The 12,838-nt window shown below is 60.2% G+C and overlaps 1 protein-coding gene across 8 annotated transcripts in view; it reads left to right on the top strand.

Moving 5' to 3' along the window:
• The window catches only part of RBFOX3 (RNA binding fox-1 homolog 3), a 194,496-nt gene that overhangs the window by 176,686 nt on the left and 4,972 nt on the right, over positions 1-12,838 (top strand). For 7 of the 8 annotated variants that reach the window (XM_069872287.1, XM_069872285.1, XM_069872290.1 and 4 more), the window contains 5 exons: positions 9,015-9,266; positions 10,124-10,261; positions 10,731-10,784; positions 11,318-11,410; positions 12,547-12,607. In XM_069872287.1, the coding sequence (XP_069728388.1) occupies positions 9,015-9,266; positions 10,124-10,261; positions 10,731-10,784; positions 11,318-11,410; positions 12,547-12,607 (598 nt within the window). The remainder of the gene's footprint in view (positions 1-9,014; positions 9,267-10,123; positions 10,262-10,730; positions 10,785-11,317; positions 11,411-12,546; positions 12,608-12,838) is intronic. The other variant, XM_069872289.1, reaches the window with a different exon arrangement.

Raw genomic sequence — 12,838 nt, 5'->3', positions numbered from 1 at the left:
CGCAATGCCCTGGGGGCTTTGTTAGCACAACTTGGATCAAATGTCTGATTAGTCTTTAGGAGATCGAGGGGTCAATTTTCCACAGCTCCTTCCTCTCCATTTAACTAATTTAACTGCGCGATTGTTACAAATTTCATTTTATTATAGCCCTGCTTCTCAGTCCAATTGAATTACCAAAATCTCATTTTCTCAGAAGTGCTGAATATGTAATTAGAGGAAAAATTATGCTCCTGACTGCCTATTAGAGAGGGCTGCGTGAGAGAGCTTGTCCGGGTGCACACGCAGGTCCGCAGTTCTCTCAGCGCCCACGCTGGCTGTTGCGAGCATGCGTGCACTTGTGAGGCTGCGCGCGAGCGAGCACCATGTGCAACCGTGCCAGAGCCCCAGCACAGTGAGGATGTGGATGTGACAGTGACGGCAGGTCCTGGGTGCAAATGGCTTTGCAGGAGTGGGGCTGGGGTCCTCTGGGACCTGCAAGCCACAGGGCAGGATGAGGGGATGGTGGCTGGAGCTGGCATGGTGCTCCCAAGGAAAGCGTGAGGCTGGTGGAGGTGGCTGCTCATCCTGCTGCTCCGTGTGTCTTCAGCTGCCTGGATCCTGTCTCGTGAAACCCTCTGCCGGAGGGTAGGGAGGCTCCAAAGGGATCTGAACAGGCTGGACCACTGGGCTGAGACCAATGGCAGGAGGTTTAACAAGGCCAAATACCGGGTCCTGCACTTGGGGCACAACAACCCTAAGCAGCGCTACAGACTAGGAGAAGCCTGGTTGGAAAGCTGCCTGGAGGAGAGGGACCTGGGGGTGTTGGTCGACAGCGACTGAATATGAGCCAGCAGTGGCCCAGGTGGCCAAGAAGGCCAATGGCATCTTGGCTTGGATCAGAAACGGTGTGACCAGCAGGTCCAGGGAGGTTCTTCTCCCTCTGGACTCAGCACTGGTGAGACCGCTCCTCGAATCCTGTGTTCAGCTCTGGGCCCCTCACCACAAGAAGGATGTTGAGGCTCTGGAGCGAGTCCGGAGAAGAGCAACAAAGCTGGTGAGGGGGCTGGAGAACAGGCCTTATGAGGAACGGCTGAGAGAGCTGGGGGTGTTTAGCCTGGAGAAGAGGAGGCTGAGGGGAGACCTCATTGCTCTCTCCAACTCCTTGAAAGGAGGTTGTGGAGAGGAGGGAGCTGGGCTCTTCTCCCAAGTGACAGGGGACAGGACGAGAGGGAATGGCCTCAAGCTCCACCAGGGGAGGTTCAGGCTGGACATTAGGAAAAAATTTTTCACAGAAAGGGTCATTGGGCACTGGCAGAGGCTGCCCAGGGAGGGGGTTGAGTCCCCTTCCCTGGCGGTGTTTAAGGTGCAGGTGGATGAGTTGCTGAGGGACATAGTTTAGTGTTTGATAGGAATGGTTGGACTCGATGATCCGATGGGTCTTTTCCAACCTGGTGATTCTATGATTCTATGATCCAGCTGGGCTGGACTCGGCTGCTGATAGCTCTGGCAGTGGCACACAAGGGCTGTGCATTCTGGGGAGCTGTTGGGGCGAGGAGAACTAGTCCCTAGCGAGGAGCAGCCCCTCAGTGGGTGCCCGGAGCAGCCAAGGGAGTGAGCCCAGCGTTGTGCCTGCACGTGTCTCGTGAAACCCAAGGCAGGGCAGGGCTGGGAGCCGGCAGCCCCACCAGCTGCTCTCTCTGGCACTTACAATGGACTGGACATCCCAGTCTCCACTCACCTCCCCACGCCCACAGCAGGACCCGCTCAAGGGGTGTTGCATGGCCCCACCGGAGGAAGGTCATAGAATCATGGAATGGTTTGGATTGGAAGGGACCTTAAAGCTCATCCAGTTCCAACCCCCCGCCATGGGCAGGGACATCTCCCACTGGATCATGTTGCTCAAAGCCTCATCCATCCTGCCCACATCTGCCTGGTCTGTGACAACCACCCCTGCACCTCAGCTCAGCAGGCTGGGACACCCAAAGGTGTCCTGTCCTCGCCAGAGCCCCTCTGTGTCTCTTGGGGTGCACCAGGGATGTGGCACCCTGCAGCCCTTCCCAGAGGAGCAGCTGCTCTCCAGAGGCCCCTGCCAGGAGCAGGGATGTCGTGACCAATCCCAGGGCTGGTCAGCAGCTGGAGGAGCAGCTTCTGAGGCATCTTGATCATCCCACACAGACCTCCTGTGGGACGCATTGCACCCACGTCTGATGATCCAGTCTGCAGGGCTCAGCAGGAGCAGGTAGCTCAGGCTGATGTGGATTCAGGTCCCCTCCAGCCCATCACCAGGCTCTGCAGCTAAGCTTGGGCCTCATGTGCCCGCCTGTCCTGACCCCTTTAGTGACCATTGGGGACCAAGTGCTGCATACACCGGGTCTGTGTTGCCCTGGCATGCCTGGAAGTAGAGCTGTGCCAGGGGAATCTGGCCTGGCTGCTGCCCTCCAGCAGCATCTGCCTGGGGCTGGGAACTGCTGTGGCCTCAGTGCCACTGGCAATACCAGGAGATTCTGTGCATGAGCTCTGGCACCATCAGCAATACCGGGAGCTGCTGCAGACGAGCCTCAGTGATACTGGGAGCTGCTGCAAGGGAGCCTCAGTGCTGCCAGTGATGACAGGAGATGATGCAGGTGAGCCCTAGCGATACCAGGAACTGCTGGAGGTGAGCCTCAGTGATGCTGGGAGCTGCTGAGTGAGCCCTAGTGATACTGGGAGCTGCTGCAAGGGAGCCTCAGTGCCACCAGTGATGACAGATGACGCAGGTGAGCCCTAGCGATACCGGAGCTGCTGCGAGTGAGCCTCAGCGCTGCCAGCCATACCAGGAGCTGCTGTGCATAAGGCCAAGCACCGGCGATGATACTGGAAGCTGCTGCAGGTGAGCCTCAGTGCCACCTGCAATACTGCTGCTACGGGTGAGCCTTGGCACCTCTGGTGCTGCTGTGGATGAGCCCTGGCAATGCTGAACCTCGCTTGGGAGGGAGTAGAGTGCTGCATGTCCCAGAACTGCTGGTCTCCTACTCGCTGCAGGCCTGATCCTGGCACGTCTCCGGCAGTGACACAGCCGGGCGCAGCGACACAGGTTCATACAAGCCTGGGAGGTGTCAGCCACGCGCACGTAGGGGGCAGCCAGGAGCCCCCCAAGCACCCCCATCTCGCCTCAGTTACACAACATTATCATTTCATAATACCCTGAAATATGCATGAAGTTGGCTGAATGCAGATGAAATTGCACCATTTACTTCATGAATATTTCATGCAGCATTAGCTCCGAAGTTTCCGGCTGGCAGAGCCAGGAGCCGGGGCCGGACCCTGCTCCCCTCATGCCCCGCGCAGGAGGTGACGGGGACGTGGGGACAGGTCTGCGCCCAGGCTGGCTTCTTGTCCCACTCCTGCTGGGTATTGCATGGCCACCGACCGCCACATCCTTCCTTCTCGGGCTCCTACGGGTGGAGGGGAAGCAGCGTTCAGCCCTAGCTGGACTCTGCTGGTGGGGGCTCATGGAACTGAGGGTAGGAGCCAGCCCAGGGGGCAGCTCCTTCTTGTAGTGTCCTGGTGCTTAGAGTGAGCAGAAGGTGCCAGGACAGTGTGTGGCAGCTGGAAAAAAGGGTCTTTTTCCTATGCCAACAGGCTGTCCTGCCGTCCCCACTGCTCCTCGTCCTCGCACCATCGCTCCGGCCCCTCGGGTCCTGCTTTTTCTCACCAACCCCACTGCTCTTTGCAGAGCTTCCCGCTTGAGCATCCCTGGCACATGCCATTAGCAGGCTCTCACCCTCTCCCCTTCCTCCTCCTTAATGAAGACGTTAAACACAGCGGCGGCTACCTCCGGCCTCCACAGCTCCTCACCTCCTTTCACAGCTCCTTCCCTGGGGGAGGCGAGTCCCCCGTTGTCCCCTTCAGCTCTGTGGGGCTGCGATGACCCCATCCTGGGGAGGAAAAGCCCCTACTGACCGCAGGGTGAGCAAGGCTTGTCCCTTCTGGTGCTGAGGACATCCCTGTGGCCAGCATCCCGACCTTGCTCCCCCGCTGCAGCCTGGGGCTCTGCGGCTGGTGCCTGCTCGGGGCCAGGAGCGCTGCTTTGTATGGATGGCGCGGCATTTTGGGTAATGAAATATTCACAGGTCAGTGATTCCTTGAGAAATGACGGGGATCAGTCAATTCCTTTTCAGGGAGTAATTTTCTTCCCCTTCACGGCCTCTGTTTCATGTTGACAGTCATTAGCATGAGCGAGCGGCTGGATCGAAACGGGGACATTGTCGTCGTCACGTAGTTGAGCTGTGCCAGGCATGGCCTCGTGGCCCCTTGGGGCCGTGGACCCATGCAAGGACCCTTCCCATCACTGTTGGGGTATTTGCTCTGCCCCCTGCTGCACCAACCTGTTTCAAGGCAGCAGGATGAGAGTGGATGCTCCCGTCAGTTTCCCTCTCTGCTGACCCAGTCTGTGCCCAGCTCCGGGTTTGGGTGGCAAGCACGGCAGGTCCCGCTGCAGCAGCACACGGCAGACCTGTTGCAGTGGTGAGCAGCTGCCCTGGCACGGACCGGTGTGTCCTCAGGGAATTGTTCAACACCCTTCTCTAGCAGTGGCCCAGGTGGCCAAGAAAGCCAAGGGCATCTTGGCTTCTATCAGAAAAGGCAGGTCCAGGGAGGTTATTCTCCCTCTGGACTCAGCACTGGTGAGACCGCTCCTTGAATCCTGTGTTCAGTTCTGGGCTCCTCACCACAAGAAGGATGTTGAGGCTCTGGAGCGAGTCCAGAGAAGAGCAACGAAGCTGGTGAGGCGGCTGGAGAACAGGCCTTATGAGGAGCGGCTGAGAGAGCTGGGAGTGTTTAGGCTGGAGAAGAGGAGGCTGAGGGGAGACCTCATTGCTCTCTCCAACTACCCGAGACGAGGTTGTGGAGAGGAGGGAGCTGGGCTCTTCTCCCAAGTGACAGGGGACAGGATGAGAGGGAATGTCCTCAAGCTCCAGCAGGGGAGGTTCAGGCTGGACATTAGGAAAAAATATTTCATGGAAGGGTCATTGGGTACTGGAACAGGCTGCCCAGGGAGGGGGTTGAATCCCCTTCCCTGGAGGTGTTTAAGGGACAGGTGGATGAGGCACTGAGGGACATGGTTTAGTGTTTGATAGGAATGATTGGACTCGATGATCCGGTGGGTCCTTTCCAACCTGGTGATTCTATGATTCTGTGGTTGGGGTCGTGGGTTAGAGAAGCTGCTACCTGGTTGTAAGTCGTGACTGTGTGTGCAAGCAGAGGTTGTGGCAGAGCGCGGGCATAGCTCGCAGGGCCACCACAAAGCCTGTCGATATCTGGCAGTGGGTGACAGTTGTTCACGATCAGTCGATACCTCAGGGGAGCTCACACATGGCACCTTTGCACCATGCTGGCAGGACACCGTCGGGGCTGAGGTGCGGCGGCACCTTGCAGGGTGCCCAGGGCCAGTGGGTGCTCTCTCGTCAGCACAGGCACTTTGCGCTCGACTAATTGCTCCGACACATCCCCAGCGTTCAGGGGCTCCTCGTGCGTTCTTTTCTTAAAAAGGAGCAAATGTTAAAAATGGCGTCGTCAGCCCCAAGCTGCCAGGCACAATCACCAAAGTGCGGCGTCGGCAGGAACCGGCCCCACGCGCTAAATGACTTGAAAGGAAATGGCCTGGATTGTGCTGAGGAGGCAGAGTGCGGTGGGGAGAAAGCAAGTGGAACAAACAAAAAAAAAACTTCATTAATTAAAGAAACTCGTTAATGAGGGACATTTAATCTGCTAAAGATGATATCCACCTCCTGCTTGCTGCAGCAACCGCTGCGCATGGCTGGTGATGTGGGGCAGGAGACACCGCACAGGGGACCTTGGGGTCCTTCCATGGTTGGGTTTGGAGAGTGATGTCCTGCTGGTACCTGGATGGAGCCACTCTTGGGGGCTCTTTGGCTCCAGGCTGCTCGTCACTGTGCTCTGCCAAGGAGCTGGGAGGCAGCCTGCAGGATGTGTCGTGCTTCCCAAAGCCACTTTTCCTCTTGAGGGCAAAGGTCTCGACTCTCCATCCCAGCCTCTCTGCTGCCGTCCCCAGGGCCACGGTGTTTTCGCACAGAACTGTGCCACATCCCTGCTGGCCTCCTGCCTGAGTGAATGGACTGTGTGAGGAGAGGAGGTGGGAGGGTGCTGGTTGCGTCCCCCGTGCTGTGTTAAATACCACCGGCTTTGCTCCGCGCTCGGTCTCAGATGCTGCACTAATCTCTTGTCTCGTCTACTGAATGAGGGCCATGGGCTATTAATAATCAGAATTTCTTTAATGCAAATGAGGAAAGCCACCCCTCAGAGTTCCAGAGGGTTGTGCTGTATAGGAGCAGGGATGCGTGTCCCAGCCCCCTGTCCCAGCACTGCACCACAGGTTCTCCACGCAGCTGAGCACCCCGAACTGGGAGCACCTTGGATTGCAGAGATTAGTCCCCTGGGTCTCCCAGGCACTCAGCACAGGGAGAAACCCAGGGAAGGGGCTGACATGGAACCAGGGTGCTAGTAACCCTCTGGGGAGCAGCAGAGGGGCCCTGGGAGTGCCCGGGAACTTGGATTTTCCCACGCTATAGGCAGCCCAGTGCAGCTGGCAGGGAAGGACGCAGGCAGCACAGGGTGAGGAGCTGAGCAGCAGCCACTTCCCTGTGACGTCAGTGAGCATCGCACAGCCAAAGCCATCACCATCCCTCTCCCCACAGGCCTCTTGCCCCCCCACACTGAGCCAAGCAGCCCTGTCCCTGCCCCAGAATGGATGGGAGGCACTGGGAGCCATAGATCTGCACCTCGCCAGCACCAGCAGCCCTGGTGATGGCAAGCAGCAAAACAGGGGAACCTAATGGTCCCTGAATGAAATAATACTTGGGCTGACAAGCACTGCAACAGCCCTAATTAATAACAGATATGAGTGTGGCTTGTTGGGATGGGCTGGCAAGGAGCCAGCGGGGCTGCAGACCCGGGCAGGTGGGGACAGTCCCTGCCCCAGCTTCTGTTTGCATCCCCCTGCCCGCTGGCTCTTCCTGCCTGGGCAGCAGTGCCCGTCCTCGCTGTGACGGTGGCTGTTCCTGGCTGTGGTGACAGCAAGGACAAGTGTCCAAAGCAGAGCATGTGGGAGCACTACAGGCTGCTCCTGCTGCTGGCTCCGTGCACAAAGGCAGGGAGGGTGAAGCACTGGGAATCAGTCATGCAGCTAGGGAGGATCAGGCCCTGGGTATCAGGGATGCAGGCAGGGAGGATCAGACTGGGTATCAGGGATGCAGGCAGGGAGGATCAGGCCCTGGGTATCAGGGATGCAGGCAGGGAGGATCAGGCCCTGGGCATCAGGGATGCAGGCAGGGAGGATCAGACCCTGGGTATCAAGGATGCAGGCAGGGAGGATCAGACTGGGTGTCGGGGTTGCAGGCAGGGAGGATCAGACCCTGGGTATCAAGGATGCAGGCAGGGAGGATCAGGCTGTGGGTATCAGGGATGCAGGCAGGGAGGATCAGGCTCTGGGTATCAGGGATGCAGGCAGGGAGGATCAGGCCCTGGGCATCAGGGATGCAGGCAGGGAGGATCAGGCCCTGGGCATCAGGGATGCAGGCAGGGACGATCAGGCCCTGGGCATCAGGGATGCAGGCAGGGACGATCAGGCCCTGGGCATCAGGGATGCAGGCAGGGACGATCAGGTGCTGTGTGTGTGACCGCAGTGACTGTTTGGTCTCAGGCACCAGGGCCAGCCTGAGCACAGGATGGAAATCCTCCAGGCTGTGAGGTGGGGTTTGCACCCATGGAGCAGGCAGGAGCTCAGGGGCAGTGCCGGGGCTGGGGCTCCACCATCCTGCAGCATCGGCAGCCCCGGGCCGCGCGCTGGCAGGTGCATCTGGCTGGCACGTCCCCAAGCAGCTGAGTCAGCACGGGAAGGCGCTGGCAAGCCTGCCGATGACTTGCAGATCTGTAGCAGGAGGATTATGCATGCTGGGTTTGCCTGTGGTCCCTGCCGAGCCCCCGGCATGGGGATCTGCTGCCTCCCCAACAGGCACGATGGCCCTGCTGGCTGGGGGACGGCGGCTGGCAGCGCAGCCCCCCACGCCCTCCCTCTCACTGTCCCTCCGCACCATAAATCGGCCGCACACACAATTAAGGAGCTTGTCTCCACAGGCTGAGCCACAGATGTATTTCATGGGCGAGAGGCTGCCGCGGCAGGTTGTAAAGCATCCAAGGGGCTGCCAGCGCTGCCCCGTGCGCTGGCTCAGACGTTCGCAGCTGCTCGGCTGCCGGCGGCAGCTGCTGCCATGCAGCGCGCTGGGCGGCTGTGTGCGCAGCGGGTGCGAGGGAGGAGAGCCCACGGGTGCACGCGGGGTTACGAGGGATGGATTGGGTAGGTGTGTAGGAGGGGGGCAGGCTGGCAGCCCCACACCAACCTCCCCAGCAGGCACCGGGCAGCCCTCAACCCACGGCACAGGTGAAGCTCACCCTGTTTGACCAGGGTAGCCAGGCCAGCTGCGTTAGAGCAAAGGGCCTAATCAAATATTTAGCAATTAATTGATCCTCGTCTGGTGTTTGCCGAGGGGTTGTCAACATCCTTCCTCTCCTTGGGCCCTACTCCCTGCTTTCCTGGTCCCATTCCCCTTTGCTGCTGCTACCCTCACCAGGTTTGCTGCTGGCAGGTCCTGATGCTGTGCAGCCTCCCCGGAGCGATGGTGCCAGCCTGGCTTTGCTTTGCCCCATGCAGGGCTCCAGACTGAGGGTTGTTCTGCTTTTCTTCCCCAAGGAGAGGGCGATTTGCAAGCTCCCTGCTCAGGCTCCACAGAGGGCTGTGTCCTCCCATGGGCTGGGACGGGACAGAATGGGGGCTTGACTGCGGGCGATGCAACCTTAGAGCTGCCACAGCAGAGACAGCCCTGGGTTTAGGGTGGGAACACACCAAAGGCTGGGGCGTGGTGATGCTGGGGACCCTGGGTCTGGCTGCGGGGACCAGGACCCCTTTCCCAGGACAGGTGTCAGCCCAGGCAACCAGGGGATGTTGATGGGTAAGGGGGACGGTGCCGCTGTCTTGGCAGGGTAACCAGGACGCCACGGCTCCGCCGGACGCGATGGCTCAACCCTACCCCCCGGCCCAGTATCCCCCACCCCCCCAGAACGGGATCCCCGCAGAATACGCACCGCCGCACCCCCACCCCACGCAGGACTACTCGGGGCAAAGCACAGTACCGGAGCACGCCATGACCCTCTACACACCAGCACAGAGCCACGCCGAGCAGCCGGGCACCGACGCCAGCACACAGTCCATAGCAGGGACGCAGACGGTACCGGTAAGCGATGTCCAGTGGGGTGGGAAGGGATCCAAGGGCAGTGCCAGAGCTGCCAAGATCGGTGCCAGGGCAGCAGCACTCGCTCGGCTGGGCTCCCATGGGGCACTGGGCTGGGTGCCCCCACTGCAAGCACCGTCGTTCTCCCTCACAGACCCTCCCATCATTTCTAATCACTTGTAATCTACCTGCTTGGCTGCCTTCCCACCAGATAGCTTCAATTATGGGGTTGTAATGCAGTGCCGAGGAAAGTGCTGAGCTGAGCACTTCCCAGCTCCGCAGCGGCAGCCCCACATGAGGGGTCTGCCACCCCCTGCCCCAAAAACACCTGTGTGCCGTGGCCCTGGGCTGAGCAAGGGCACAAAGGTCGGTGAGGCCACCAGCTTTCCGTGGTGGGTCATCTCCCCCCCTCTCCCAAGCCTCCCCCTCCCCAGGGCGTGCTCTCTGTGCCCCCCAGCACCACCCCCCCTCCCAAGTCCCCAGCATCCCTCATGGAGCAGGTGATGCCTTAGCCCCGCTGGCCGCACCGGCCAAGGTGGGGAGGTACAAGCAGCGCTGGTAGCTTGTTCACCAGCCTGGGCTTTCCCTGATACCTCACAAGCAGAGATTCCCTTTGGCTTCCCCCCAGCCAGTCCATGCAGGGAATACTGGAACCCCCACCCCTGCGTCCCTCCCAAGAACAGGGCTCTTGCATTGCACCGGCTGCTGGAGAGAGGACCACGAGGTGCTACCTGGAGCTTGAAGACTGCATTGTCTTGGGGCCAGGCAAAGGGGAGGGGACAGTCCCCAAGCTCAGACGCCCGCAGGGGGACATGGGGCTGGCAAGGCAAGGGACTGACAGCCAGTGTTGCTTCCCACAGCAGACAGACGAGGCGGCACAGACAGACAGCCAGCAGCTACACTCCTCAGACAACACAGACAAGCAGCAGCCCAAGAGGTTACACGTCTCCAACATCCCCTTCCGATTCCGGGACCCCGACCTGCGGCAAATGTTTGGAGTGAGTTGCATCCAGCCACCTGCATTCCCTGCTCTCTGCTTAGGTGCCACGGCACCATGGAGATCCCAGCACTGTCCCATCCTGAGGGCCCTTCCGTGGCGTGCCTGGGTGTCTCCGTGCTGCTAGGAGCGGTGATTAGCAGGATTAGCCCCCTGGTTAACAGCCAGGCTGTCAGACCAAGGCCCATGCGTGGAGGAGGGAGCAACACAGAGCCCTTGTCCCCCTCGTCCCCTTCCCAGCCCTCATTAGGTTTCAGAGCAGTGTGGGTTAATGAGGGCTTGGGTGACATTCCTCAAATCCTGGAAGAGGATGGAGCAGGAGGGATGGGAGCTGTGCTCAGGTTCTCCCCTGCACAGCACTGTCAGCCCCTAGTCCAGGTGCCAAAGCAACCCCCTGCCTGTCCCTGTGCCATCAGCCCCGGGACTGTGGGCTCTGCGGGCGCTCACCCCTCTGCTCTCTCTGCTTGCAGCAATTCGGGAAGATCCTGGATGTGGAGATCATTTTCAACGAGCGGGGCTCCAAGGTGAGTGCTGCTCGTGGCTGGCACCATTATATAGCATTATATAAGCCCCGGGGAGGGGGCCAAGTGGAGCTGGGATGCCTGGGTGCTCCTCTACCCGCTTTCTCCTCCCTTCCTGCCCTGTGGGACCCAAGAATAGGGTACCCCACCTTGGGCAGCCCCATCCCCCTGCCCTGTGCCGGCCAGGGGCCCAGGCAGGTCCCTGCACCCCAAGCACCGGAGGGAGGGGAGAGCTCACTCTGCCCCGCACTACACAGACAACTCATGCCCCTCTGTGTGTGGATGTCTCTGTTGTATCTTCCCTGCTTTCTGTGCCCCTCTCCCAGACTCTTCTCCTAGCTCGTGAGCGATGCTGGGGCCTCAGCCGGGACCCCTGGATCCAGCAGGGGCCTCGACCCAGGCTCTCCATCTCTGCACTGCGGCAACCTCATCTCCTGCGCCAGCTCTCCTGATTCACCCCCTCTCTCTCTCTGTCCCCGCACCCTCTCTCTGTCTCTCTCTGTCTCTTTCTTTCTCCTTTTCTCCTCTGCTCACAGGGTTTTGGGTTTGTAACTTTTGAAACTAGCACAGATGCCGACCGGGCACGGGAGAAGCTGAATGGCACCATCGTAGAGGGCCGGAAGATTGAGGTGCTCAGATAAGTGTGCTAGTGCCATGCCTGCGTGTGCGTGCGTCCCCTCCGACCTGCCCGGGGGCTGCAGGCAGGGCAGAGCTGCCCAGGGACCGTGGGCAGGGGAGAGCCAGGGCAGGGGACACATCAGGGCAACCCCAGGTCCCACCCTAGTCCCGCATGTCCCAGGGGAGGTTTGCCCGGCGCGTGCATGTGTCGGTGAATGCAGCATGGGAGCATGCGTGCCAGTTGCCAGGAAGGTTGGCACTTGGCACTTGGAGCATCTGGCTCAAACAAACCTTCCTCATGCAGGGAAAGCTGAGGCAACGACCTAGGTTTTGCCCTGTTACAGAGGAATCTGGCAGACCCCAGCTGCCCACAGCCTCTGTGCCCACCCTGAGCTCTGTGGAGAGCAGGGGGCCTCTCTGCTCCACACGCCATCCCTGCTTCCAGCAGAGGAGGATACAACACAGGGCTCCCACGTGCGCCGTGCGGGCAGCTGCCACGCCGCCTGGCACCCCCGAGGCTTTTATTTCTTCAAGCCAGGCAGAGGGATCAGGCTTAGCTCGTTGAGTGGCAGCACTTTGCTGATCCCCAGCGAGCGATGGGAAGCAGGGCAACGTGTGGCAGAGGGAGCATCCCTGGCAGTACTGAGTGCAGGGAAGGGCAGCCTGGCAGGGTGAAGTGATGCCATGAGGATAGGTTGTGCCTGCTAGAGAATATGATCCAACAAAGCTGGGCAGGAGCTCATGGGTGCTTCCAGGCTCCTGCAGCAGGCACCTTCTTCCTGCAGGCAGGGTCAAGTGTAAGCTGGGAATGGGAGGTGGCCAAGCCTGGTGGCAGCACCTCAGGGCTTGGTCTGAACGCAGCACCACGGCAGCTGAGGTGTCAGCCACCAGCCTGATCAGTGCTCGTTGCTGGAGCCAGAACAGGAGCCAGGAGGCATGGGGCTGGCCAGAGGTGTGGGCAGGACTGTGTGACGGCAGGGTGGCTGCAGGCAGACTCCTCCTGCGTCTCCTCGTGCAGCCAGTGTCCTTTGCTCCGGCATCTGAAGCAGCAGCGACGCGTGCCAAGTTCAGCCGAGCAGGCCCTGGACCGTGGCCTCGTCAGCTCCACTGCCCACAGGCACTGAGCTCCCATCCCTTCTCTCCACAGGTGAACAACGCCACGGCCCGGGTCATGACGAACAAGAAGGCTGCCAACCCCTACACCAATGGTAAGGCACAAGGAGAGTTGAAACTGTGGCAGGCAGGGGCATCGTCCCTGGGCACCCGCGCTTCCTCACTGGCAGGCTGCCACTGAGCTCCTGCAGCAAACACCCTCCGTGCCCTTGGGGACACGTGGGAGCAGCCACTCTGCCCAATGCGGGGTGCAGCCCCTCTAGGTACCTCATACCCTGCATCCGGGGACAGGAGCTGTGGGGTCTTGGAGCCCAGCTGGGGTGGAG

Source organism: Phaenicophaeus curvirostris, chromosome 19, assembly GCF_032191515.1.
Source record: "Phaenicophaeus curvirostris isolate KB17595 chromosome 19, BPBGC_Pcur_1.0, whole genome shotgun sequence".
In the NCBI taxonomy this organism is placed as follows: Eukaryota; Metazoa; Chordata; class Aves; order Cuculiformes; family Cuculidae; genus Phaenicophaeus; species Phaenicophaeus curvirostris.
Note: the sequence above shows the minus strand (reverse complement) of the source record. Positions and strands in the feature narration are given on the sequence as shown.